This window comes from Furipterus horrens, unplaced genomic scaffold, assembly GCF_987537825.1.
Source record: "Furipterus horrens unplaced genomic scaffold, mFurHor1.1.pri manual_scaffold_1, whole genome shotgun sequence".
Classification (NCBI taxonomy): domain Eukaryota; kingdom Metazoa; phylum Chordata; class Mammalia; order Chiroptera; family Furipteridae; genus Furipterus; species Furipterus horrens.
Window position 1 is genome coordinate 22,429,654 of NW_028327171.1, and position 25,865 is coordinate 22,455,518.

A 25,865-nucleotide genomic window follows, 5' to 3' on the forward strand; every position below is an offset into this window, starting at 1 on the left:
GATATTGCCAAGTTTAGAAAAATCCACCTGTGTTTCAGTACAAATTTCCCAAGGGGTGTGTGGGGTGAGTGTGTGTGTTTGTCTCTGTGTTTGCAATTATATGTGATTCAAAGGAGGAAAAGGATCAATGTTAAAGCTGCTTATATACATGGTATTGAATAACTGAACTAAAAATTAGGGAAACAACAAAAAGAAAAATTGGGGGATGTTCAGTTTTTCTGAGCTCCTTGACACTTCTAGCTGCTAGAGGCAGCTTTTATAAAGTAATAGCTCTCGTGCAAAAAGTTTTGGTGGGTTCCCCCCCCCCCTTGAGAAGAAACCGCAGGTCTTAAATGGTGTGCTGTTTGGCTGCATTTAAATGACAAGGGGCCAGACACATTACACTTAATTTTAGTACATAAAACAGACACACTTTAGCTTATTTTTCTCTGGCTCTCTCTCTATCCCCAACCCCTCAGGTACACTCATTACGAGATTCCCTAGAGTCAGGAGTGCAGTTCCAGTACAGAATGTAGCTCTTGACATCAAATTGGTCTGACCAAGAGAAAGAAAGGGAAGGGAGAAAAAGAGGAAAAGCAAAGAGAAAGGGGTCGGGGGTGGGGGGGATAAAGGAAGGAGAGAAGGAAAAGAGGAGGATGAGGCGAAGAAAAGAAAGAAACAAGAAGGAAGGAGGGAGAGAAATAAAGGAAAATAAGAAAAGAAGTGAGCTTGGAGGAAGGGAGGAAAAGGGTCAAGAAAGAGAGCAAAATAAGACCGTGAGAAAAAGAGAGGAGATCCATTAGGGAGAAAGACAGAATCTTCATCAGCACTTAACAGAATCTCTAAGAGGCAATGTATTGTTTTCTTGAAAGCCTCCAGCTAAGCAATTCCAAGAATGTTTGACATAGCCCTTTGGGGAAGGGTGAGATGGGGCACGAATTGGGGGCGGGGGAGGTGTTCCTCACACACACACACACACACACACACACACACACACACACACACACACACACCCGGCCCCCACGCATGATGTGACAGGATTGGGGAGACCTAGCGGAAACCTTCAGGTCACCCAAGGAACTGCTCCTCTCGCTGGTCCTGCAGCGGCGAGGAGGGAGGGGTGGTAAAAGCGCCGAGACGTGCGGGGCGCAGAGATGAGCAAGTGGCGAAGCTTGACCGAGCGCAGGCGGGAGCAGCCGCCCAACTCCCCGCGCGGGATCTGCTGAGAGGCCACGGTGAGTCCTTCCGGGTGTGGGTCCGAGGGATGCCCAGGGTCCCCGTCGCCTCGGGCCCGGGCCGAGGCAGGCCCGTAACCTCCCTGGAGTCCGGCCCGGAGCCCCGTGCTGCTCCAGGCGCCCCTGGGCGGAGGTACGGTCCGACCGGGCGCACGGCGGGGCTCCTGGCCCCGTGCGCTCATTGGTCGGGATGTGTCTGCTCAGCAGCCTTCAACTTCTCCCGAATCCCACTGGTGAGCGCCAGGAGAGCCAGCTGGCACCTGGGAGCTGGGGGAGAAGCGTCCGAAGGGCGCAACAGCCTGGGGTGGTGGGAGCCGGTGGGATGGGCGTGGGGAGGTCAGAGCCAGCCGGAGGGAGCGGCTGTCCTCAAGGCGCACGGAGCTGGGGTCACTGCTCAGGTCCGTCGCGATCCCAGCGCCCGGGACCCCACGACTGTGGACGAGGGAGGCGTGTCCGGGGAAGGAGTCGCACTGGGACCTGAAGAGTGAGGGAATTGGGCCGAGGTGACCTGGAGGAGGGCTCTCAAGTACAGCCAGGTCGACTCTTCAGGTTCATTCCCACAGCTTCCTGCAGCCGCTGACACGGGGAGTTAAGTGGGGTTACCGAGATCAGCGCTGCCTAATTGCAGTGGGGCTGGTTTGGGGGCTGGGAATTTGCCGTTCCACTGTACAGACACTGATTTTCTTTTTTTTAAAGCAAGGTTTGTTTTCATTTTGATTTCTGTCGAATTTTCTCCTTATTTGCAACTCACTTTTCTATTTTTACTTTTCCTAACCTGAAGACCTTTTCATGATCTCACCTCTTCATCTTGCTTAGAATATTAGTTTCCTGTTATGTAATTTATGCAGTATAGCGTACTTAAATCCCACAAAGGTTGGTTGGCAGGGGTGGGGGACAGTTCTTTCATAGATGAAAGTTTCCTTACTTAATCGGTCTCAATCTATTTGTAATTTCAAAATAAGGATAACTGCAACCTAACATTCATCTTTAGCCACTTGGCCAAGTCTATTCCTCTCCCATATATGATGCAAATGGTAATTTAAACTGAAAAGTAGTACCTGGCTTACAGTGGCAGCATTTGGGACCTCCTTATCGGCAAATCAGTTATGAAGGCGTGTAACTTCTTCACTCTGTCGCCTATTGCTGGGTCCCAGCTCCTTAAAACTATTTATTGTCCAACAGTTTCTTCCACTCGATGCAGTGACTTTCTTTGTACAGCTTATGGGAGTAATGTGGTTGGCACTTTGTGTCCAGAACTCCACGTTCGCGACCTGGCAAACACCTACAACTTAATGTGGGGGAAAAACAAGATGATTTCTCCTGAGTACCTGCCTCCTCTGTTCTAAAGCTACAGTTATTAACTCTGGAACTTGTTTCTCCAACTTCCTGTGCCTCAGTTTCCATAATACAAACTTTAATTGCAGAGTGTATCCTCAGGCACTTGCTGAAATGTTAATGCAGTACTGTGCTGTGAAGATGAAAATTGCTTAAGTTTATTGACTTCCTTTTAACAAACCAATTATGCTGTGAGTTCTTTAACTTGACTATGATATAAAGTGGTGTGTATCTTCAACTGGTGTAAGCATTTCTGCTGTATGTTGCTTTGAAATTCAGCTTCCACTTAAGTAAAATAATCATTTTTTCTTTGGATGATGTTGTCAAGCTGGTAGGATTCTTTTGGGTTAGATCTCCTAATTCTTCTCTCCTGTGAAAGTGTCTACTTTTCTTTTAAGCTGTCTAACATATCTCCAGCTAAGTTGAAATATGTCTTGGCATATCTTGTTTTATTTGGAGACCTTCTCTCAAATGGTGTTGGATGTGATAGAGTTGTATGTTCAAGTATCTGGGACTTGGTGATATGTTTCATTCTAAGGTTCAAGATTCTGACCCCTATTTCTTTAAAAGAAGATATTCAATCCACTAGAACTACCTGGAAATGAATAACGAAGTTAATTAGGAGGTTAAACTTGGATCATTGCTGCTTTTGTTCAGTGCTGTTACTGAAGAGTACTACTTAGGAACAAAAGACTGAAGTTTGTACAGGGTTTACAAAAAGGGCAGATGGAGAGCTTGCAGCTGATATTCTTGACATTAGGTAAAAGGACTAAACAATTCAGTCCCTGCCTTCAGTTCCCTATAACAATTTCTGCCGCCTTAGGAGGCACAACCATTGAGAGCCCAGAAGTTTTTTTGCAGAAGCCTGGTGGCGCTAAAGAGCACCTTTCATTTAACCCTGTAGCTGCCCTTATTCTTGGCCATGAGTTTTACTGGAGAAACTAAACTGATTGTTGTTTCAAAGCAAGAACTAAAAAGAGAAGTGGGTCATATGTTTCTTTAGATGGTCTTTTGAGATATTATTAGAGCAGGGAGAGAAATACTCAAGAAAGGGAAATACTTCTGCAAACGTGATTAACGTTCTTGTGTTCTTTAGGTCAGTCTCAACTTATTCTGGAGGAACTGGCTACATTTTTATTGTTTATCTCTCTGTATGGTGTAAGTGTTAAATTTGTTTTCATCTTTTCTTTCCCCAACCACCCCTATTAAAACTACAAGGACTACAATCAATGTAATTCCATATCATAACCCCAGGGGCTGCAACCAAGCCAACATGAGTTACATAACCATTAAGAAAGACATTTTAACATTCAGGTACATTACATTCCACTTTTATTGAGCAGACACAGTTTTCATGGTCTAATAAAATATTTTTATTTGAAAGTCTGTCCTTGGTTATAGCCTCGTGTAATCAAGGGGAGAACATGCTTAAGACTTTGTATCCAGAACTTTAAAGTTTAGTTGTTGTGAATTTACTTACTAATAATTCACCAGAGAGATTAAATTTCTAGTTATCTGCTGGATCTGCCAGCCCACACTTCAAATGTATACTCTGTTTCTAGTTTATCCTGTGCCTCAGTTTCCACAAAACACACCCTCAGGGAATTGTGTGTGTTCAACAAAGATTTAACTAAAAGAGCTATTCTGAGCAGTGGCATCATCTAGGAATTAAATTATATGCTTAATTTGTATCAAGCTATAAAAAGCTAATCTGTTAGTTAGCAATGCTGTTTTCTACAGCCCTGCAGAAAAATTGAAGTTGTCTGGACTTTGTAGATCGTTCACAGAGAATCAATAGGCCTCTAAAAGAAACATAATGAAATCAAATTTCTAGGCTTAATATCCCTTAAACTTTCTCCCTAAACTTAGACAGTATGATCTAAAGTAGCTTTTATTGTATGATACAACTTTATGTCAAACCATGACCAGATATGTTCTTCATGAAGAACATTTACTAATCGTGTAGTCTTGGGCAAATTTTCTGACTTTTCTGTGAGTCTGTTTCCTAATGAATAGGGCTAGAATATCAATATCCACCTTAAAAATATTAAATGCATTAGTACATGTAAAGCATGAAGAGCTATGACTGACTCATGGGAAGTTCTCAATAAATGTCCACTATTATTGGAAGTAATTAATGTTAAAAGAGATACAAGTTAAATAAACATTTTAGCCATTGTTACCCTTACTTACAGAGTAGAATTTTTTTAATCATTTTTTTTTCTTCTTCAGTTGTACAAAGAGATTATGGTTAACATCTTTTATCCCTTAAGGTAAACCACTGACATTTGGTCCAGTGAGTGACTATTTTCAGAATGTTGTCTAACCAGTTAATAGCTACCCTTATCAGCAGTAGTCATAATTTTGAGCTGTAAAATCAAAAGTTGTTTGTTTGTTTTTATGCCCTGGCTGGTGCGGCTCAGTGGACTGAGCTCTAGCCTGCAAATCAAAAGGTTTCTGGTTCTATTCCCTGTCGGGGCATGTGCCTGGATTGCAGGCCAGGTCCTCAGTTGGGGGTATATGAGAGGCAACCAACCACACACCCATGTTTCTCTCCCTCTCTTTCTCCTTCCCTTCTTCTTCTCTCTCTAAAAATAAATAAAATATTTTTTTAAAAGTTTTAAGACTAAAAAGAAACTATTACAAGTGTTTGTTTTTTTAATCTGCACTCCTATTTCAAATTATTGCTTAGTCAAAACCTCAAAGTGTTAGTCATTGATTTCCAAGCTTGTAAAGGAAGCCACTGGAACAAGATATAAAATTCACCTTTGACATTGTCCAAAGTTCAGAAGGGTGGTTTAAAAACTTTCCTTAATGATGATACGGCAATTATTTGCTCAGGAACTGCTGAAGGAATCCTATGTGAGTATTTAAGTGAATCTCTCAGTCTATTTTTGCTTGGATCTTTTGTGAACATATATTTTAAAAAAACAAAAACAAAAGGTTGGGACAGGGACCTGTAAAATTCGTCTGGCTCTATAATCTCTGTCAGAATCAAAATTTTGACTTTCCACCAAGCACTTTTATTTCTTATTTAAAATAAGTTAACCTTTACTTTATTCATCCACATTAAGAATTTGGAATATTGTATATTCATATACTTCTTCTTTTTATCTTCTTATTAACTTATTAGAAGTATTTAATTTTTTTAAACGTTTTGCAGATTTTAGGTGATGGGCAGATCAGAAAGTCAGATGGATATAACTGATAACAATGCTCCAAAGCCAAAGAAGAGACAGCGATGGACCCCACTGGAGATCAGTCTCTCCGTCCTCGTCCTGCTTTTCGCCATCATCGCTGTGACAATGATAGTACTCTATGCAAACTATGACGGTGAGTTACCCCCACACCTCTGCACACATGAATGCAGAAGAGAGTGAAGTCTGCATCTGATGCTTTTCCCATCTACTAATGTGTTAAGGAAAAAGGCAATTAATTTAAAGGTGGTACTATACCGATGCATTTATAAAATGTAACATCAACATGTCAGGACAATTAACTTTGACTAAAGTACAATGTCTTTTAGATTTGAGCTAAATTATTCCTTGCCAAGTATATTTAATGCACTCATGCTTATTTTATGAGGATTCTAATGTATAATTTTATTTGATTAAAGTATACCCAATTTTGTGGCCAACTTCAATTAGTCATTTTGTTGTGTCACTGAAATTCTAAGGGGCTGCACAGGAACTTAAGAGGTCTAATTCGAGTCTTAGAAGTGTTTCACAATAAAGATTAGAAAAGATCGGTTCCTTAATGACAAAAAAAAAAAAAAAAAATGATTGCCAGACTAAAACAAATGGTTATTTCAATTTAAAAGACCTAGAGCTTGGCGCTTAGAGACAATGTAAGAAATACATTTTTCTTCATAATGAAAATTTTAAATTTCAGGTTTTCTCACTTTATTCCTCCATTTCTTAAACTACTAACAATGATACGTAATATTCAGATGTAGGTCTTACTTTACAGCAGTGATTATTTAATTGACAGTTTTTAGAAGAACAAAAGATAGGGAAAAATTAAAAAACATGTATTGCAGATATTTATGTGTAAACCCTCCTTTTTCTAGATGGTATTTGCAAGTCAGCAGACTGCATAAAATCAGGTAAGAAGATGACTTTTAAATTTAATAGTTTTATAATTAATGTATAGCATTTAAAAATGAAATACTAGTAGATAAATCTCTAAATTTGCTTTGTTTATGATTTTATTCATTGTGGATCACTTATAGTCAAGAAAAATTAAAATGTATTTAAATAATAGATTAATTAACTTGTTTATTCTTAAAAGGGAACTTAAGAAGGGAGTGACACATAGTCATTCAAGTTACAGGAGAAGTTGAGATTTGGGAGGGGCCTTGAAGCAGGGCTAGGATTTGGAAGTGGAGATACAGAAGAGGGAATTTCCAACAAGGAGAAAGAATGGCAGGAATAAATCATATTGTTGAGAAGCAGTGAAAATATAGACATGATAGGTAAGGGCACATCATGGAGAGCTTTGAAAATCTATGTTTAGCTTTGACATTGTAGTAACAGAGAAATGGCCCTTTTCCTAAACAGGTCACTTGATAAGGCAAAAGTTGAAGGCTGAGTCTGGGAATGCTAGGCTAGGTGGATTAGATGAGAAGTGATAAGCCAGGAAGGCTGGGCAGATAGAAGCGTTGCTATGACCCAGGTGTGAGTTGGAGACGGCAGCCTGTGGCGGGAGGAAACAGTGGTTGTGCAAAGTGAAAGGAGAATCAGATGGCCCGATATAACTGACCTACTAAATGAAGGATTTGAATGATTTGGAAATGATGCCAAGTTTTAAAACTGAAGGGACGCAGGAGAATGGTATGAGTGCACACAGAAGTAGAGAAGTTAGGAGGTAAGTGTGTTTTAGGAAGGGGTGTGATTAATGTAGATTTGTACATGTTGAGTCTAAGCCAGGGGTAATGTCCAGGTGGGGACAGACAGCAGGTAGGTAGGGATGGAGGGTTAGAGAATCTCTCATGGGGAGGATTTAGGATCTATCAGCCCAGGAGTGATAGCTTAGCCTTGGGAGTATTTGAGTTCCCAAAAGGAGAAGAGAAGAGGTTTAATGGCTGAACTTAAGAAGACACCAAAAATTAGAGTAGAAAGAAAAGTCAGAGAGGTACAGGGAGCTGCAGAAGCCACATCCATCAGAGTGTGGTGAAAAAAAAAAAAAGAACTTTTTGACAAAGAGAAGAAAGGTGTAGCTGGGCACAGCACTCTGGATATGAACACAATATTAATGCCCTTTGACAAGAGATTCTAAGCTTCCTTCCAAGAAATAAACTGTCCCAAATGATTTTCAACCATTTGCTGTTGCATATTCTTATTTGGGTTTTGGTTATTCACTAACCTTTGCAAAATAATGATGGGAAAATATCTTAGGATTAAAGGTTATCATCTAATATTTTGAATATGTGCTCCTTTGCATTTCTATTTTGCTTTTTTATTTGTTATTATTATTATTTATTTTGCTCCGGATCTTAACTGCACTAGCTGTGCACACGCCTGAGACATGATGTGGGTAGCTTGAGGGAGACCTGATTGGGATAACAGACATTTGCTGCTCAGCATAACAGGCAGCTTCCCATCCACAGGCTTTCCCAGAACCAAAGAAGTTCCTTTTATCACCAGGGAAATGGTTGTACAGGTGCCTTGGCTGGGAGATGGGCAGGGTCCCTGTGCCAGAGTCAATAATGTGCCCAAGTTTTCAAAGTTACCATTTGCTCTCTCCCCAAATCCTCCTCCTCCTTTCCCTCTACCAGCTGCCCTATTATATGCTTATGCCATTCTGCTTTGAGAAACTTCCACTTATGTATTGACTTCTAATTATCTCCAAGTGTCTCAGTCCTTAATACACCTTATGTGTCTCTTAAGTCTCTTTCACACAGTCTCTTCTCTTCTCCCTCACCCTCTTCTTTTCCTCTTTCTTTTTTCTTGCATTTTGTTTTTGAAGTGACTGGATCCTTTGACTGGTAGGTAAGCGTGGCAGTCTTGGCAATTTCCTCTATGGGTGCCCATCCCGATGAGCAATGTGGTATTTGAAATCTGGAATCTTAGATGTGACTTAATGTTTAGAGGTATGGCTTTGGCTTTTTAAACAGTGTTTGGCAAGTCTCAACTCATTAAAATGTATTTAACCTGTGTCCTTTTATTGTAGCCTAGAAATCATACCAAATGTAGAACTGTATCTTGGCAGAGGAATGTATACAACAAAAATAGCTTCCGTGGTAAACAAGGTTGCTGAATAGCATTGTGTTTTTCTTCATTCTGCTCTGTTGGTTCACAATCTGTTAGAATACTTTCATATCCATAGTTGTTACTCTTCCTGGGTGAAAAACAATGAAGTTCTAATTAACTCTTATGGATACAATTTTCACACCCATGCACACACACACACAGTCCTCTGCTAGTTAAGAAATCTTCTCCGCTACAGATAACTATTGCTTTTAGAAGTTGCTGTGAATTAAAAAAACTCTAGGGGAAATCTTGATAAGAAAAAAAAAAGTAATAAAGAAAGGGAGAGAATGAGAAGAGTGAAGTAGATAAAAAGGGAAATGAAGATGGGAAACAAAATGTTGAAAAACATAAAGTCTCCTACTAGCAATTCTATAACTTGCTTTAAAAGGCTGGGAAAATTCAAACCAGAATACATAAATTCTTGGGAATTGAAAAGTAAAATATTGGTACCCAAGGTACTTACTTTAAGTGAAAGTGGATTCTAACTTAAATCTTTCTCCCAGTGGAAGGGAATATTATGGTTGGTTTACTTCTCTCTTTGATCCTGTGAAGTCAAGGGGGCATACCAAGATGAAGATGAAATACTGCAGAAGACTGTGGGTCACCTTGGAAAATGTTTGGTGTTAGGTACTTAAATCTGAGCATCTATGAATTTAAATATTCATAATATACATAAAATGATGTTTATAATAAACACTTTAAATTAACTTGTCTATAGATGAAGTGCAGCAGTGTGAAAGATTACACTAGACCTAAAATAAAACAAATTACTGAACAAATAACACGTTAAGGTAGTGCTTAAAACCCTGCTATTAAAGTATGATTGATATTCTTCATCTCTTATTTACCATATAAGATTGTCAAAACATGGAATTATAGAGCTTGTATGTGATTTCTCAAACTTCTCTCTATAAATCTAAATCCTATAACTGGTTCCCACTACATTGCAATCTTATTAACTTGGAAATTTAGAGGAATCATATGCTTTCAATCAGGGGTTCTTTATCAGTGATGACATTTGGGCTGGATAATTCTTCGCTAGGGGGAGGAGGCTGTCCTGTACATTATAGGATATTCAGTCGTGTCCCTGGCTTCTACTCCTGAGATGCCCAGTAACACCCCGCCCCCAGTTGTGACAACCAAAAATGTCTCCAGATATTGCCAAATGTCCCTGGGGGCAGCATAATCACCTCTGGTTGGATACCATTGGCTTCAGTAAGCTCAAGAAATCACCCAGTGCTTTTCCCTTGGTGACAGGCAGAATGATGCCTCTCTAAAGATGCCCCCATCCCATCCCTGACTCCTGTGAATATGTTCCCTTATATGGCAAAAGGGCCTTGCAGTTATGACTGAGTTAAGGATCTTGAAAAGGGGAGAATATCCAGAATTATTTGGATGGTGTTATGTAGGGTTGTTATAAGGGATGAGAGAGCAGGAGGGTCAGTATCAGAGAAAGATTTGACAACAGAAGCAGAAGCTTCTAGAAACTTCTCTAGAAGCTGAAAAGGGAAAGTGGTCCTCTTCTAGCGCATCCCAAAAGAATGCAGCCCTGCTGACCCTTTTTAAAATTCTGACCTTCAGAACTATAAGATAATAAATGTGTGCTGTCTTAAGCCACTAACTTTATGCTAATTTTTAGAGCAACAATAGAGAACTAATACTTCACCTTCCATAATTCCTTTATTTTAAAACTATCTTTGAAGAATTAAAACACACACATGTGTGCTTTTTTGTTTGTTTTTTACCAAACTGCTCTTTTATTTCTCAATTGAGTTATGTAATGTGCAGGTATAAGGAAGGAATGTTAAATAGATTAATAGAGGGGTATAATAATAAATGCAGGACAATAATAACAGAAAATAGAGTGTAATAAAATAAAAGTAGAAGATAATGAAATAGAATAATAATAGCTAACACTTACTGAATCTTTATGTGTCTGGCACTACTGTGAGCAGTTACCATGTATTAACACATTTGATCCTCATCATGACCCTGTGAAGCAGGTACCATTATCTTTTCTTTTTGCAGATGAAAATACTGTGCCTTAGTTCTAGCCCAGGAGGCAGCCCTGCTCTAGAGCCTGTATTTATGGTCACTTCTCCATGTAACCTCAAAGGAGACTAGAAGCCTGTCAAACTTTTCATACCCTATGCCCATGCATACAGTGTATAACAGCAGATTGCTTCCCCTCTTGCTGAAAGACATAAGATGACACACAGACTTGAAACAGTTAAATCCAAGCTGAGAAAGAGGATATCTCTTAGGCCCAGAAACCAACTACTTTACTGAAAACAACGAGAAGCTTCATTAGTGGCGTTAGTACATCAACTACAACATGGAATTGAGGGGTCTAAAGAAGCAAATATTAGCAGTGTAGTCCTAAAATCTCCAGGGCATAGAGAAGCCACAGTGCATGGGCAATGAATTCAAAAGAGAGGTTGTGAATTGTGGCTTCCCGGAGAGACACGCTCCTGGAGCATCGAGACCTGGATGAAACCTCTCAGAACTATCCATTTGCTTGAATTCTCTGTTATCCAAACAACCTTTCCATCAGCACTCACTTATTAATACAGGAAAAGTAGGCATTGTGTTCACCTGAAAGATGCATTCAACATGATGAATATATTTACATTCTAATTTATTATCACTTTTGTGTGGCTTGAACTATCATCTTTAAAGTAAATGAAACTTCTGGTCATGTCTGCAAGGGCTGGATCCTGGTAATCCCCTAGGCAAAGGATCTTGGCACCAACTGGCCTTTTCTTGACAGCAACAGGGAACCTCTGCCTCTCTGTGAGTATGGTCTCCCTTCTCTTGCCTATTAACACCCAAAAACCTTCATTGAGAAAAATGGCACTAGATAAGTACTGCAGACTGACTCCTGGGGGCTGCCAAGTGAGTTACAACCCTTCACAGTAGGAGATGAGGTTTTTTTTATTACACAATTAAATTTGAAAAAAATCCTTCAGGCAATGGGAACTCAGCAGGAATCTCAGTGGAAAGACTGCTGAAGCACACCTTTGTTGGGTTAAATGTGGCATGTGGCAATATGCTTTGGGTGGCTTTTCCGACACCATGCTTCTGACAATTGTGTAGCAATGTTTGCTTTAAAAAGTCTCCAGTCAAAATTCTTTTCAAGAAAGAGAGCCAATTATATGATCAATATACATATATATAACATATTTTTTTTCTTACCTTCTGGGTAATTTTTAAGCAGTAGTACACTATCATTTTTTTAAAATTCGTGGTCAAGGCATGAAAAACATAGATAAGTTGAATTAAGCAGTTAAAGGGACAGAAAAGTAGCAATGCCTTGTAAGCTTATTTCGAATCCAAAGGTTTGTTTTACAACTGCAAAAATTACCTATACTTAAAAGGGAGTGGACATAAAATGGAGTGTAAGCTGGGATGAGGACCCCAGCTTTATTCACCACTTTAGTGTAGGAGATATGGAAAAGCCCCGCTGTAGTTGAAGGGTCTTGCTTTGTTCTGCTTATCACCAAATCCAAGGTGCTTCTCAATAAGCCTTTGATTTTTTAGATCATTTAAGGGAAATGGAAAATCAAGGAATTAGAAAGATCTTAAAGGGGAAGTTAAATAGCCTTAAAATCCTGAAAATTTTAATTCTCTGAGACTTTTCAGGAAAGGAGATAAAGGGAGCAGGTGGTGAGTGGGGTGGGAGGGATTTTGATCCTCTTTCTGACTGACTGAAAGTTGGAATAAGTTCTTTCTGTTCAAAACCCCCTAAACCCATATTCAGTAAAAGGGCTACCCCAAAAAGACAGACAATCCTAAGTGTTAGTGAGGATATGGAGAAACTGGAACCACCATACATTGTTAGTGGAATGTAAAGTATTTCACTATATCCCAGTTTAAAGTGTAAAAACCACTTTGGAAAACTTTTTGACAATTTTTATGAAAATTAAATGTAGCAGCCATCCCATATGTTTTTAAAAGGACGTTTATATAATTGTCCATTACAGCCTTATTCATTGTAGCCCAAACATAGAAACAGTTCTGATGTCTCTCAACAACAAGTGAGTAAACAAAATGTGGTAGAGCTGTGAAGAGGAATACTATACAACAATAAAAAGGAACAGACTATGATCCATGCAACGATGTGGATGAACCTCAAAAGCATTATGCTAAGTAAAAGAAGCTAAACACAGAAGACTGCATATTATTTAATTCTATATGTGATATTTCTGTAAAAGGCAACATTGCAGAGGCAGAAAGCAGAATAGCTATTGCTTGGGCTGGGGGTGGAGAAGGAATTGCAGGCACAAAGGAGCGTCCTGGGGTGATGGAAGTATTCTAAAACTGGGTTATGGGGACAGTTGCACAACTGTATAAATGTACTTAAAATAATTTGGTTAATTTGTGGTATGCAAATTAAAACTCAATAAGATGTTTTAAAAAACACTCATCCTTTTTTCCACCGCTAATGTCCATTTATAAGTAATTATCTTATATTTCGATCTTATGCTTGCTGTTAAATGTTGAGTTCATTGATTCCTATTTTTACAATCCAAGATGAGTATGTATAGTTTTCACTGTGTAACCCAATCTTTGCTAAATAATTTAACTCAAGCTTCGCAAGTTAAGCACTTATTAATTGATTGTATTAGGTTATATTGATGAAAAATCTATGGAAAATAGTAAATCAACTAGCAAGTTAAAATTATTTCTGAATTAGACATTGGAAGCATTGTTTGCCTGCCTTGGGATATCCCTTCTGGAAGAAGTCAGAGTTGTATGCAGGGTAGGAGGGCCAGGTGGACTAGCCATCTCTGAGTCAAAGCCAGGCTACCAGGTCTACCAGAGAAATGTGACCAGGGATAATCCTGCTTGTGGGAAAATGTGTTAGTGTTTCTTACAGGTTTTGTGGACTGCTTCCCTTCTCACCTTGACTGCTAGGAAGTAAAGAATCAGATTTATTTTTAACTTCTAATTATAGGACCTCTTTGCATACATTCAGTTCACTAGTTTTACTCCCCAGTCCTTTTTCTTTCTCGCCCAATGTACATGAATTAATTTATTTTATGTATTCCTGCAAGGCCACTTTGAATTCTTTTCCAAGCAATGTAAGTTGGTAATTAGATGACTAGAATATAAATAAATTCCAGCAATAGATATGTTCAGGAGAAAGGCTGTTAAATAGTAAACTTTATTTCAAAGAGATGCAAATGTTATGAATAATTAAAGCACAATCTTTTGAAAGATTACTGCTTCTTTTTCCACTAAGCCAACTTAGCCTGGGAAAGCTGAAATGTCAGTTCTGGCCATATCCTGTGTTTGTTAGTATGTGATCTTAATTAAGTCAGCTAAGCTTTCTGCATTTCATTTTTCTTATCTGCAAAATTGGAATTAAAAGTGTCTCATTTTACAGAGAAACAGCAAAGACTAATGGCAGTCCATTTCATGTTACAAATCCTTCAGGGAGATGCACCATAAGTATAATGCACAGGTATATTCCATTTAATGTGTTTTTTAATGAATGTTACCGATGCTCTATTTAAAACTATTTATTGAGAATCAAAAAACAGGATATTTTTAAAGAGAAAGGTGTAGCAAAAAGAGAGGGAAAGGAGGAGAGAGAGAGAGAGTCCTACATTTTAGATGCTCTCAGGTAACATTTTCTTTGACCGCTGTGCTCTGTCTTAGCACAGGGGGTGACGACAGTTGAGCCCCTGACTCAGTTAAAATGAGCATAATCAGAAATGGGCACTTGGATCCATGTTTTCTGTAAAGCAAAACCTACCAATGGGCATGCCTGGATTTGAACTTGTAGCTACTCTGTGTGTCCTTGCAGACCCTCTCTGTTAGCCCTTTTCTCACCATGGATTAACCCCTTAAAATAAAAAATAAAAAGCCAGAGGCCTGCAGCAAGAGGACAATAATTAGATCTTTGCTATTCAAAGTGTGGTGCGCGACCAGCACCATCACCATCAGCAAATACAAATTTTCAGGTCTCACCTAAGCTATACGAGTTATACTGAGTCTGCAGCTGCACTTTTATAAAAAGTCCCCAGGAGAGTAGTGTGCACAATAAAGTTTGGGAAGCACTGAAGAATAGTGATTCTCAACTATGGCTGCTTATTAGGATAATTTGGGAAACTTTTAAAATACACCCATGCCAGACCTCTCCTTGCGGACATACAAAGTTCCTCTTCATTCAGTGAGGTGGTCTTTGTTAGGCATTAGGAGAAAAAGCAATTTAGGTAAATAAATTGGCATTAAGGTATGTAGGAATTACCTGCACATTTGCATTTTCAAAAGAAGGTATATTAACCAACTAATTTCTTCAATAGATGTAATTTCAGACTGTGCTACTCAGGGAAAACTAACCCTGAGTGAGTGAGATACCGGGTCTGTTTTCCTGCTAATAATGAAGGAGCTGAATCTGGAATGTCCTCCTGAGATATTTCTCAGTATAATGCAGACATAACTATTTTTCTAGGGACTTCAGAACAATGTCTCTCCTCTTCTATTCATTGATTTATTTATTCACCTATTCATTTATTCATTATTATTATTATTATTTGCCAATAACATTAACTGGCCACCTTCTAAATGTTGAGGACCTTTCTAGAAACTAGGAATAAGATACTCTTCACCCTCAAGAAAGTGATAGTCTGGTCAGCATTACAGACCAATAAACAAAATTACCTGATGGTTTTGACAGGGATATGCAGAGTGTGCTACTGACACTCTGAAAAGGCACATTTGAACTAGATCAGTCTTAGGAGTGGGTAGGTAGTAATGGTAATGGGGCCAGAGGCGCATTCTCAAGAGGAAACATCACCCACTGCATTCTGAAGGATAGTTGGAGATTGCCAGACCAGTGGAGCAGAGGACAGCAGGTGCATGTATGCTGGCTGCAAGATGCAGGCAAGGGCGTGGTGAGTTGAGGGCCTGCAGGTGGTTCAGGATGGCTGGAATGTAATGTGGAGTGTCCCAGGCTAGTGAGACGTGATGCTGGAAAAGTAACCAGAAGCTAGGACATTTGCTACATGGATTGTAATTCCTCCTGAAGTCCCTAGAAAATGAATAAATCTGTCCCAGGGATCATCGAAAGGATTTTAAGCAGAGGTGTAGCATTCTCAAGCTCGCCTGCTATTTAGCTCAGACCTGGTGAAGGCAACGATTTACCCAAGCAAAGTATAACATTTCTGTGTCCTAGGCGCAGGGAGAGCTTGGCAAGATTGAGGAATTGAAAGGATAGCTATAGGGCTAAGTCATCGAGGGTGTGTATGAGGATGTAGGAGTGGAAGTGAGAAAGGGAAATGTTGAGCATTTGCATAGGTATAAGCAAGAGGTGGATCTCGCGGTCCATGTTAAAGAGCATGAACCTTCTACTAATAGAACTGAAAGTTACAGAAGAAAGGGTTTTATTTCTTTTATTTTCTAGATTATCTTTTTATAGAGTGAGGGGAAGGGAGGGAGAAAGAGAGAAATACCAATCAGTTGCCCCTCGAACATGCCCTGACCAGTGACAGAACTAGCATCCCAGGCACGTGCTCTGCTGGGAATTCAACCAGTGACCTTTTGCCTTGCAGGATGACACCCAACCAATTAAGCCTCACCAGTCGGGGCCAGAAGGAAGGTCTTAAATGAAGCATGACTTGATCAAAATTATTGAGAAGGATCAGTGATTATAAGTGAAAAATGGCTGCAGGCAGGAAATCAGGCTGCTGCCCATGGCAGCTCATGGTTGCCTCTATTTGAATGGTCACAGAGTGAAGATAATGAACAGATTCGAGTCTATTTAGGAGGTGTCATTCATAAGACATGGCGTGTGTATAAATATGTGGGGTTGTGAGAAGGGAGTAAAGTATAACAAGTTTCTGACTTGGGAAACTGGCTAATGTGTGGCCGTTCACTGAGCCAGGGAACACAGAGGAAGAGCTGGTTGGGTAATAGGCTGGGGTCGGTACATGAAAAGTTCCCTTAGAGACCGTGTAGATCTGAGATACTGGCAGGTCTTCCACATGTTGAAGTTCAGGGAAGTCAGGGTTGGCAATATGGCAATAAGGACCTGGGAGTCATCAGCCAATGGATGCTGTGGTTGAGACTTCCCAGGAGGGAAGTGGAGATTTCCAAAAGAGACTGAGAAGGAGGAGTCCGGTCGATGGAAGGAACATCCGTAAAGAGCAGTCAAATGCAGCTGAGAAGTTAAGATAAGATGTGAAAGCAGAGAGAGAGAGGTGGAAGATTCAGGTGGAAGAATGGACAACCTGTAGCTCTTGTTCCTGGGGGATGTAAGAAAGGATATATCCAGAGAAAAGATGATGGGCCTGGGAGAAAAGCTAATGATGGTTTGGAGGCTGGGACTCATCATCATTCAGTTACTTAAGGTTTTTTCTGTAAAGTAAAAGGCAAAGCCTACTCCTGGGAAAGAGCTGGCAGGGAAAGTAGGAACGTCTTGAAAGCTGAAAAGGGGCAGTGTGAGAAGTGGAAGGGAAGGCTGTCTGTGGAGAAAAGCTGTGCACAGAATTGATGACCCTGTTGAAGTTTGAAGGCCATAATCTGAAATGGCATTGAACCGTGCAATTAGGGGATTTTCCCCAGCATCATGAATAATATCTTCAACAGATATTTATTGAGCCCAGTTCTAGTTGCTGTAAATGCAGAAATGAACAACACAGTGTCCCTAGTCATATGAAGCTTACAATTAAAAATGAGAAAATATATAAACAATTTAACCACTAAATATTTAAAATACATGATTAAGTATCTTAGCCTAAAGTTGGAAGAGAAAAGGCAGGCAGCTGGACAGACCTGGGGTCATTTGCAAAGGGGCAAGGGAATGAAATACTTGGGCGAGATGATGATTTAAATGAATGGCACCACAGGACGTAGGTTAGAAGGTACAAAAAAAAAAAAAAGAAAAGAAAAGAAAAGGAAAAGTAGAGTGGGCACAGGGAAAGCATTCTCAGTGAAGTTGAAGAGAAGAGACTAAAGAAAAGCCTAAGGGTTGTGTATGGTTGGAGCATAGGTTTCTCAAGTTGAAGATTTCAAGGGTAGAACTGCTCTGGGTGATAACATCAGAAATTACCATGAAAATGTACATAGGAAGTGAAGTGGAGGCGAAGGTCATTAGAGTTTAGAAAGTAAGAAGTTCTTAAGCTAGACAGTAGCAGAGTTTTTTGTGTGTGTGTCCATATAGTCCCTGATGTTAGCTGGGAAGATGGTAGAATTTTCATGGAAGGGAAGACCATGAGCAAGATATAAGTCTTTAATAAACAAAGGTGAATGTCTAGGAAGTTAGTAGATGACAGAGATAAAAATAGTTGAGGCTGAGATGGTCAGCGGGTGGAAGCCTAAATCAACAGGGTGGAGAGTAATGATCTGGATGCTGCAGAGGGATCATAGAAGGCTAGTTTTGCCCTTCGGTGTTGGGGAGTGCTAGAGGTAAAGAGAGCTTGGGGGAAGGAGTTCCATTTAAATCAGACAGCTGGAAAGAACATTCTCTGAGTAAGCTTAGGGCTAATTACAGTCCTGTCTTCTTGCCCAAGGGAATTCCAGAAATGCTCTTCTAATTGTTTCTTCTCACAACCCAAACCCTTTCCTTTCTTTTTCTAGAGAGGTAAGTTTCTTCTGAATTGAGGTACAGTATTCCCTCACCTATCCCGGGTATTACGTTCCAGACTTTCCCACCCCCACCCCCACGAAGTAGGAACCTTACATTTATTCTACACTCTTAAACCTACCTACATAACTTTAACAAAATATGTATACAGTACCATAAAATCCCACAATATAGCAAAAAATCTGCAATAAATAATTAAATATAATATTTTTAAAAATTCCGCGATACAGTGAGGCCACGATAAGTGAACCATGATATAGAGAGGGACTACTATAAATGTTTGTTAACCAGAGTAAGATTCTAGAATTATGTGCCACCTGATCTAGAAATTAGTTCAGACAGGTTAGGGTTTTTGGCTCATGTGTTGTCCTGTTTTCCACTCAAGTGGATAAAAGCAATTGGCAAGAGGAGATGTTGGCCTCCTAAGCTATATAAAGGTCTCACCACTACGCTGTACACCAGAAACTAATATAATACGGAACATCAACTAACATTGAAAATTATTTTAAAAAAATTTTTAAAAGATGCTAGAGGGCCACCTGTCTGGCATACTGTTGTGGACCTCCATTAGATAGAATTAGAATTACTAATGAATTCATTTTTTATCTTTTCACTAGCCTAGATAAAAACTCAAGTGAATCAGTGAGTCCTTTTCTTGAAACAAAATGTTTGTTAAACATTTCTTAGAGGTAAGATCCTCCTTTAAAAAAAAAATTGTTAATTTCAGGTATCAAAATGTCTTTATAAAGAACTCTTCAATCCAGAGGAATCTGACAGTAATGAAGCTAATAAAAAAAGAGGGCTGGTTCACAGTCTGGGCTAGATGATTGGGGAGTCAAATTGAAGTCAGTTAGGAGGTAGCAAAGAGTGAGCAGTGGGTCCTGATTGCTTAAGACAAAAGCAAGCAAGCCAACTATAACGATAGATATGGCCCAGGCTGTAACTTTTATGTAGTTCCTTTTGTTAACCAAGCCTTTCCTGAACTTCAAAGAAGTTATTATTTAAAGAGCTCCCTAATCATTAAAAACTTGGGTTTTAAGATGTGCTTCAGGATCATGTAGTGACTTATAAACACTTTGAGAAAGAAAGCTTCTGTTCAATCCATTGGCTTAACTTTTCTGGTATAATTAAATTAGCTGAATAAAATGAGGATGTTCTTAATACTTCTCCCAGGCTCAAACCAAAATGAATTCATGTATACAGCAAGTAATGATATCACTAACTCAGAAGCCAAGAAGCAAAATATTACTAATTATATTTGTTCAGAATAATAAATGAATTATAATTGAGCGAATTAAATAAAGGAAACATTTATAAAAAGGTCATTAACTGAACAGAAAATGGCTCATATAATGCTCTGTAGCAAGGATATGACAATATGTTGAGAAGAAATGGCCCAAGTAAAAGCATGCAAGTCCCCTTAAATATATATCTGTGCAAATATGAATCTTTTATAAGAGGACATAAGATAGTAACAACAAGTGTTATGAAAGTTTATGTATTATATTTCAACTACAGTAATGAACTTAAAGCAAAGAAAAGAAGTGAGATGATTTGAGAAGTTAACACACTAGCTGAGTTCCCTGCAAGGCCCCTTCTGCAGGATCAGCCCATCACAGGCCCTGGCACTCACTAAGGCCAAGGTCAGAGGCTCTGGCTCCACAACCAGTCAGTTTCATACCTTACGAGCTGTCTCTGACTTCAGCTCTAATACGTGGATCCATACCTTGTATCTTGGGATCTCACTTCTGGCTCATTCAGTCCTCAATTCTAGAAACTGAGCTTCTGCTTTTCTTCCATATTCTGGGACTGGAATTCAGCTTAGCTCTTAACCTCATCAGGTTTTGCCAGGCCCTGAAGAGTTTCTTGGATCACCACACATTGTCTGCTGGTTACAGTTTCTTCATCAGAGCTGCCTGCTGGTCCTCATCCCGTGTAGCTTTTCATTGGTCTTCGATGGAAGTTTTTTCTGTTTCTGATCCCTTGTAGTCTACCTAAATAAGATTCAGTCTCATTGGACTGGCTCATACTACTTCTACCTGAGCCCAGTTTATGTAAATGACAAACATTTTGTATGGAAGAAAAATATTTATTTATGAAGGAAGGAACAGTTCACTGATTTTGTATGCCAACACAGAATGCTAAGTGTCCTGCTCTTTCCTCAACTAACAGCCACCACACATATTAATTTTAAAAACTTAGGAGGCTGGAATGAATTATCTTGTTTTATTTAATACAGTGAAATCTAATTATGTAAGAAAGTTCAAACTTTTCAGATATTTCCTATCTGACTTTAAGGGAGCAATAAAAGTTATTTTAAAATTCAAGTGTAACAATAGGAGAAAGAAACCAGTATCAAAATATTTTAAGATTCTGATATAGAACATGTGTGGCTTTAAAGCTTTTAAGTAACAGATGGTGGTAATTTACTATAAGAATACTTTAGTTAACTGAGAATAAAGGATTCTTTTGGAACGTCCATTATGGACACCTCATTGTGCAAAGTATTGGAATTAGAATCATTGCTTTGGGTGGAGGGTTACAATGATCATTGCTTTCATAGTCTATGGGTTACCTGGAAATATACTTTGAGTTATTTCTCATAAATAACACATCTCATACTGATAATTCATTGCATTTTGATGGTCATTGCATTTCCATCTCTCATGTAACCATATGGTCATACAAATGATGCTGTGATGTATGAACCTTACAGAAGAGGTCTGCAGCAGCTTGGTGTGTGCAATCCATAGGAACTCTGTCTGGGTTCATGGGAAGAATTAGTCCAAGCTAGGGCATGTGAAAGCTTAAGTTGACTTGACAGGTCATGTGTTAAAGAGGTGATTTAGTACTCCATGACCAGCTGTAAAGATAGAGTGACAATAAAGGAGAGCTTCTCTCATGCAATAGCCATGATGAGGACATCTAGGACATGCTGGCTGTTTCCTTCACCCTCAGCAAGAGTAAGTCCTCTTTCCCATGATCAGATCCCTCCACTTCTCTGGTCAGGGTGACAAAGGCCAAACCCTTGCTTACTAGTTCGCACTTATCTGCTTTCACCAATCAGAGATAGGCAGTGCTTCTCCTGGGGTACTGAAGCCTTGAGAACATAGATCTTCATCCTTTATCCACCCTGTATCCTTCCTTTAGAGGACGGCCTACTTCTCCACATGCACAGAGAGCCTCTCTACACTCTAGTCTTCTTTCAGTTACCTCCGTTGTCAAGGCCGCCACCCAACTTCTCAGCCTGGAACACAGCTTGTATCTGACTCAAATATTTTTTGAATAAATGAATGAATGAATGAATGAATAAGTAGAATGCTCTCTGTCTTTTCCACCTTTGCCTAGCCAGTTCCTCCTTCACTTCCAGCACATCCTGACCATTGCACACAGAATATACATCTCACTTGTTTGTTTTAAATGTCTAGGTTTGCCCACCATAATGTAAGTGTTGACTGTCTGTCTTACTCACCATCCTGTTTCCAGCAACTAGCAAGGTGCATGGCACAGAGCAGGTTGTCAATAAATACTGGTTGCATGAATGAATATTTTATTCATTTTTTAATATTTATTCTCAGGTTCCTTAGGTTGAGGTCACAAAACCATTGTTATCAGAGTGAAGTAATTTGTCAGGGCACCTGGCACACACACATTCAGCAGCAAAGAAGTGTTTTCAGTCTGGCTTTGTTCCATTTATGTAAGTCAGATTTCTCAGTCCTGTATTTTTCTGTCAGGCTCCTAAGTTTAGCTCTTTTCTGTCTGATCTATCGCCTTTGCTAGAAGTCAATTGTTCCCTCCTCAGTTTAATTTACTTTGTGAATTCTACCTACTCAAGCCAGAAGTAGGTCAGCAAGAAAATGGTTTCTATATGTGTTTTGCTTTCCCACTATTTTCCTGTTTTGGGGATTCTTTTCAACCAATCTCCTACTTGGGTGAGCATTTCAGGCTCTCTAGCACTAAAATATCCACTAGTCTGGCCTTTCTTTTCCATCCCAGTTCTTTCAATGCTTCTCCCATCTCAGTGACTCATTTCTGCCCTCCATCAGTGAAGCCCCCATTTAGTGAAGTGTTACCGCTTTTCATCACCCCTGGCTGGTTTGGCTCAGTGGATTGAGCGTCAGCCTGCGAGCTAAGTGTCGCTGGTTCGATCTTCCAGTCAGGGCACATCAGAGAAGGAAAACTCTGACTCCAAAAAACCTCCGCTGCCTTGCGGCATACCTCTTCAGGGGAAAGGCTAAGGGAGTAAACCCCGACAGAAAATCTGGAGCCGGAATCCCTAAGGCGGTTTGACGTTGTAGTCAACACCGGCAACTCCTGCGGCGCACCTGAAGCCAAGCTGTATTGACTCCGTCTTTCCCTTGGACCCTTCAGCTGCGAAGAGAGGGGGGGTCTGCTGCATGGGCAACAGCAGACCCTCCATATCACCCTGCCCAGGCTCGGTGGCTTCAGCTTCACTGGAGAGGACACTCCAGCGTCATCGTAAGATGTCGATTCAACACGGGAGGAGACAGATACCGTGTCACTCCCGAGTCGGACTGCACAGCCATTCTCGGCGGTGCAGATAGACTCTTAAGAAGCTACACCATCGTCTCTCGAGACGGACGGCTGCCGACGACCGCTTTTCAACCATCATCATCTAAGGTTTCTCCATTCCTGGTTGCTTCATGCACAGCATATGCTCATTCAAATTCCTGGTCCGCTCACACATACAAGCACAAGCTCATTTACAGAAGCCCTCTGCAAATGACTCCTTACCTCCAGGTGACATAGAAAATAGGAGCTCTGCATGTCAGCTGAATACATACTGGGTATGTTTGCGAGTTGAAAATGTGAACTGAGTATAACAACCCTTCATATCTATATACAGTTGCATTAGAGGAGTTCGTGTGCATTATGAAAGAAACAGCCTTCTTTCAGGGGAAAACCTGCTAGCTCTGTGAAGGCAGGGATGACGTCAGTTTGTTCACAGTGGTATATTCAGTTCTGAATAGTATTGCACATAGAGGGGTACTCAAAATATTTGTCACGATGATATGAAAAGTTTCAGTCTTTCCATGCTCCAGCAGGAAAAACTCTTTTTGGAGGAGGCAAATGATTTTGCATAATCCTCTGGGCTTTCTAGAATAGAAAAGAGCTATTTATTCATTGAAAAACATAAACATGTAGAGCCAGACACTACCTTGAGTCAACTGACTGCTTAGTTCATTAATAAGTACTAAATTTAATAGAGCTCACTAGAGAAGACCTTTTTTACAATTTTGACTTCATTTTAGGCAGCAAGCAAAAGCACCACTGACCCAGCTCATGCTCCAGCAATGATCTTTATGCACCACTCCCAACCACAATTTTGAGTTACTCTCAGTAACGACATATTAATTGAAGCTGACATCATTACTCTTGTTCAATGGCACCATCCCAAATAACAAAACATTTTACTGGGAGAAACATGGACACATAATCTCATTGCATCCTCTTCAGATGCATCCAACAGTGTCCAGGGAGCCAGAGATCTCCCCAAGAGTTACTAAAGACCCACTGTAGCCTTTTCATAACCATCTATACATTTCCTTTAAAAAACTTGATTATTCATTAACATGATCATCGACACACAGCCCTGATAACTAATTTCAAGTGATACATTGCATTTAAATTGCAGTTTTACTTCTAATAGCTTTTTGTTAGCAAAGAATCTTTTAGGATTCAAAATGCAAATTGAACCTGAAAAAGAAAAAAATTATTTTTAGACTTATGGCACCTCAACTTAACTGTAACACAGTTTCAGAGCTTTCATTTATTAGCAGAATATGTTTTTGATTGTGAAAGTTGGAGGAATCCCTACTGGAAAAATGTTGACTGTCCTTTCTTGGCTATGAATCATCCATTTAAATGGGCTATGAGATAAGGCTGAAGAATTTCACTAATTTGGGGAAAGCCAGCTAAGGATCATTATTGTGGCTCCATCAGACTTGGGATTTCTGTGATTATCTCAAGGAGTTCTAAAATCCAGGGCCAAATGAGGTGAAAAATATTCATGTAGCTATATTCATGTTATGGGGCAATTAAAATTTTAATTGGGCATCAAAAAATACAGCAGTTTCTGTATAATTTCATTTGAATTCTTGCCCTCTTGTTATTTGGAGTTATGGCAGAATGACATCGTAGAAAAAAATATATCAGCTTAAAATTAGACCTGGGCACAATCTATATGCACATTGGTGACCTTGAGCATGTAAGTACTCTGTACCTATATTTCCTTTAAGTGGAGGTAATATGTCCTACTTTATAGAGCAGTTATAAGGAGAAAAAATAATTAAAACCTACATCATAGTTAAGTCTGGCCACCAGGCTGCTTAACATCAAACCTCAGCTTTGTTACTTATTAATAACCATGTGACCACGGGTACAGACTCCTTACCCTCAATTTCTACATCTCTAAAATGGCCACAAAAATATAGTTACCATATAGAGTTAAATATTAAAAAATTTAGAAAAGTGCCTCTCATGACTGACATATGTCAAACATTAACTTCATCATTATTATCGTTATTACATAAGTTTCTTTGGCTGAACACAAATGAAAAATCATCTAGTTAACATGATATATGTAAATCTGATCATTCATCTGTAAATCTGAGTGAATGGATTCTTAGTTAACTATTTAGAGGCTGTGCCTGTGTGTGTGTGAACCTATACATTTAAGGTAAATTGGTCACCTGTATCTAAGAAATTTAATTCTAAACTGATTATTCCACAAGCTAGAACACACAGAAAATAGCTCTCCTTTGTGGAGATTTGAAGCTCTATGGAATAAACTCACTATGTGCTTAATACCTTCCCTCAGATTTACTTGTGTAAATCCACAGACAGTTTTTGAACACTTGTATAGGGATGGCGTTTCTTGGTGATGATAAATTAGACAGGTCTAAGACTTGACCTTGCCTTCTCTGGAACTTAACCAGAGGTTGACAAAGAATGAATTAAATCAACTCTCAGTCCAGATTACATTCAGCCTCAGGTATTGCCCCACCACACCTCCAACCTTTCCTTCAACTGAGATATCATAGAAACAATCAGGGGAGAGGGATGTCTTTTAAAAGTAAGGAGTGGATTGTGGAAGTATCCAGAATGTTTGTAAAGAAAACCATTTGGTTTTTATTAGCATTGGTCTGTGTGCTCACTAATTTTCAGTCATTTTCTTTTTAGGAATGGTCCCCCAGATTCTAGTTTCCCACGCTACTGCTTTTTGAATGGATTCCTTTGTGACCCGTTGTGATTCCATTGCATTTTCTTTGTGTTCTTTCAGAATGTTCAGACTTTGCCTTAATTTGGGTTAGGGGATGTTGGGAAGAGGGTGCAACAGGGATATGAGGTCAGCAGTACTTTCAGAATGTCATCAAAGGAAGTTTTTAAATTATCAAAAATTGCCTAGTAAAGAAATATCAGGCTTAGTGTCCGCTAATAAAACAAACATTG

At 39.5% G+C, this 25,865-nt stretch overlaps 1 protein-coding gene across 1 annotated transcript in view; it reads left to right on the plus strand.

Moving 5' to 3' along the window:
* Positions 1 to 5,389: 5,389 nt before the first annotated feature.
* Positions 5,390 to 25,865, plus strand: part of MME (membrane metalloendopeptidase) — an 86,713-nt gene continuing 66,237 nt past the window's right edge. Inside the window, exons 1-3 of the mRNA XM_090273040.1 lie at positions 5,390 to 5,411; positions 5,713 to 5,882; positions 6,619 to 6,654. Coding sequence (XP_090129166.1) covers positions 5,723 to 5,882; positions 6,619 to 6,654 — 196 coding nt within the window. The 5' untranslated portion in view covers positions 5,390 to 5,411; positions 5,713 to 5,722. The remainder of the gene's footprint in view (positions 5,412 to 5,712; positions 5,883 to 6,618; positions 6,655 to 25,865) is intronic.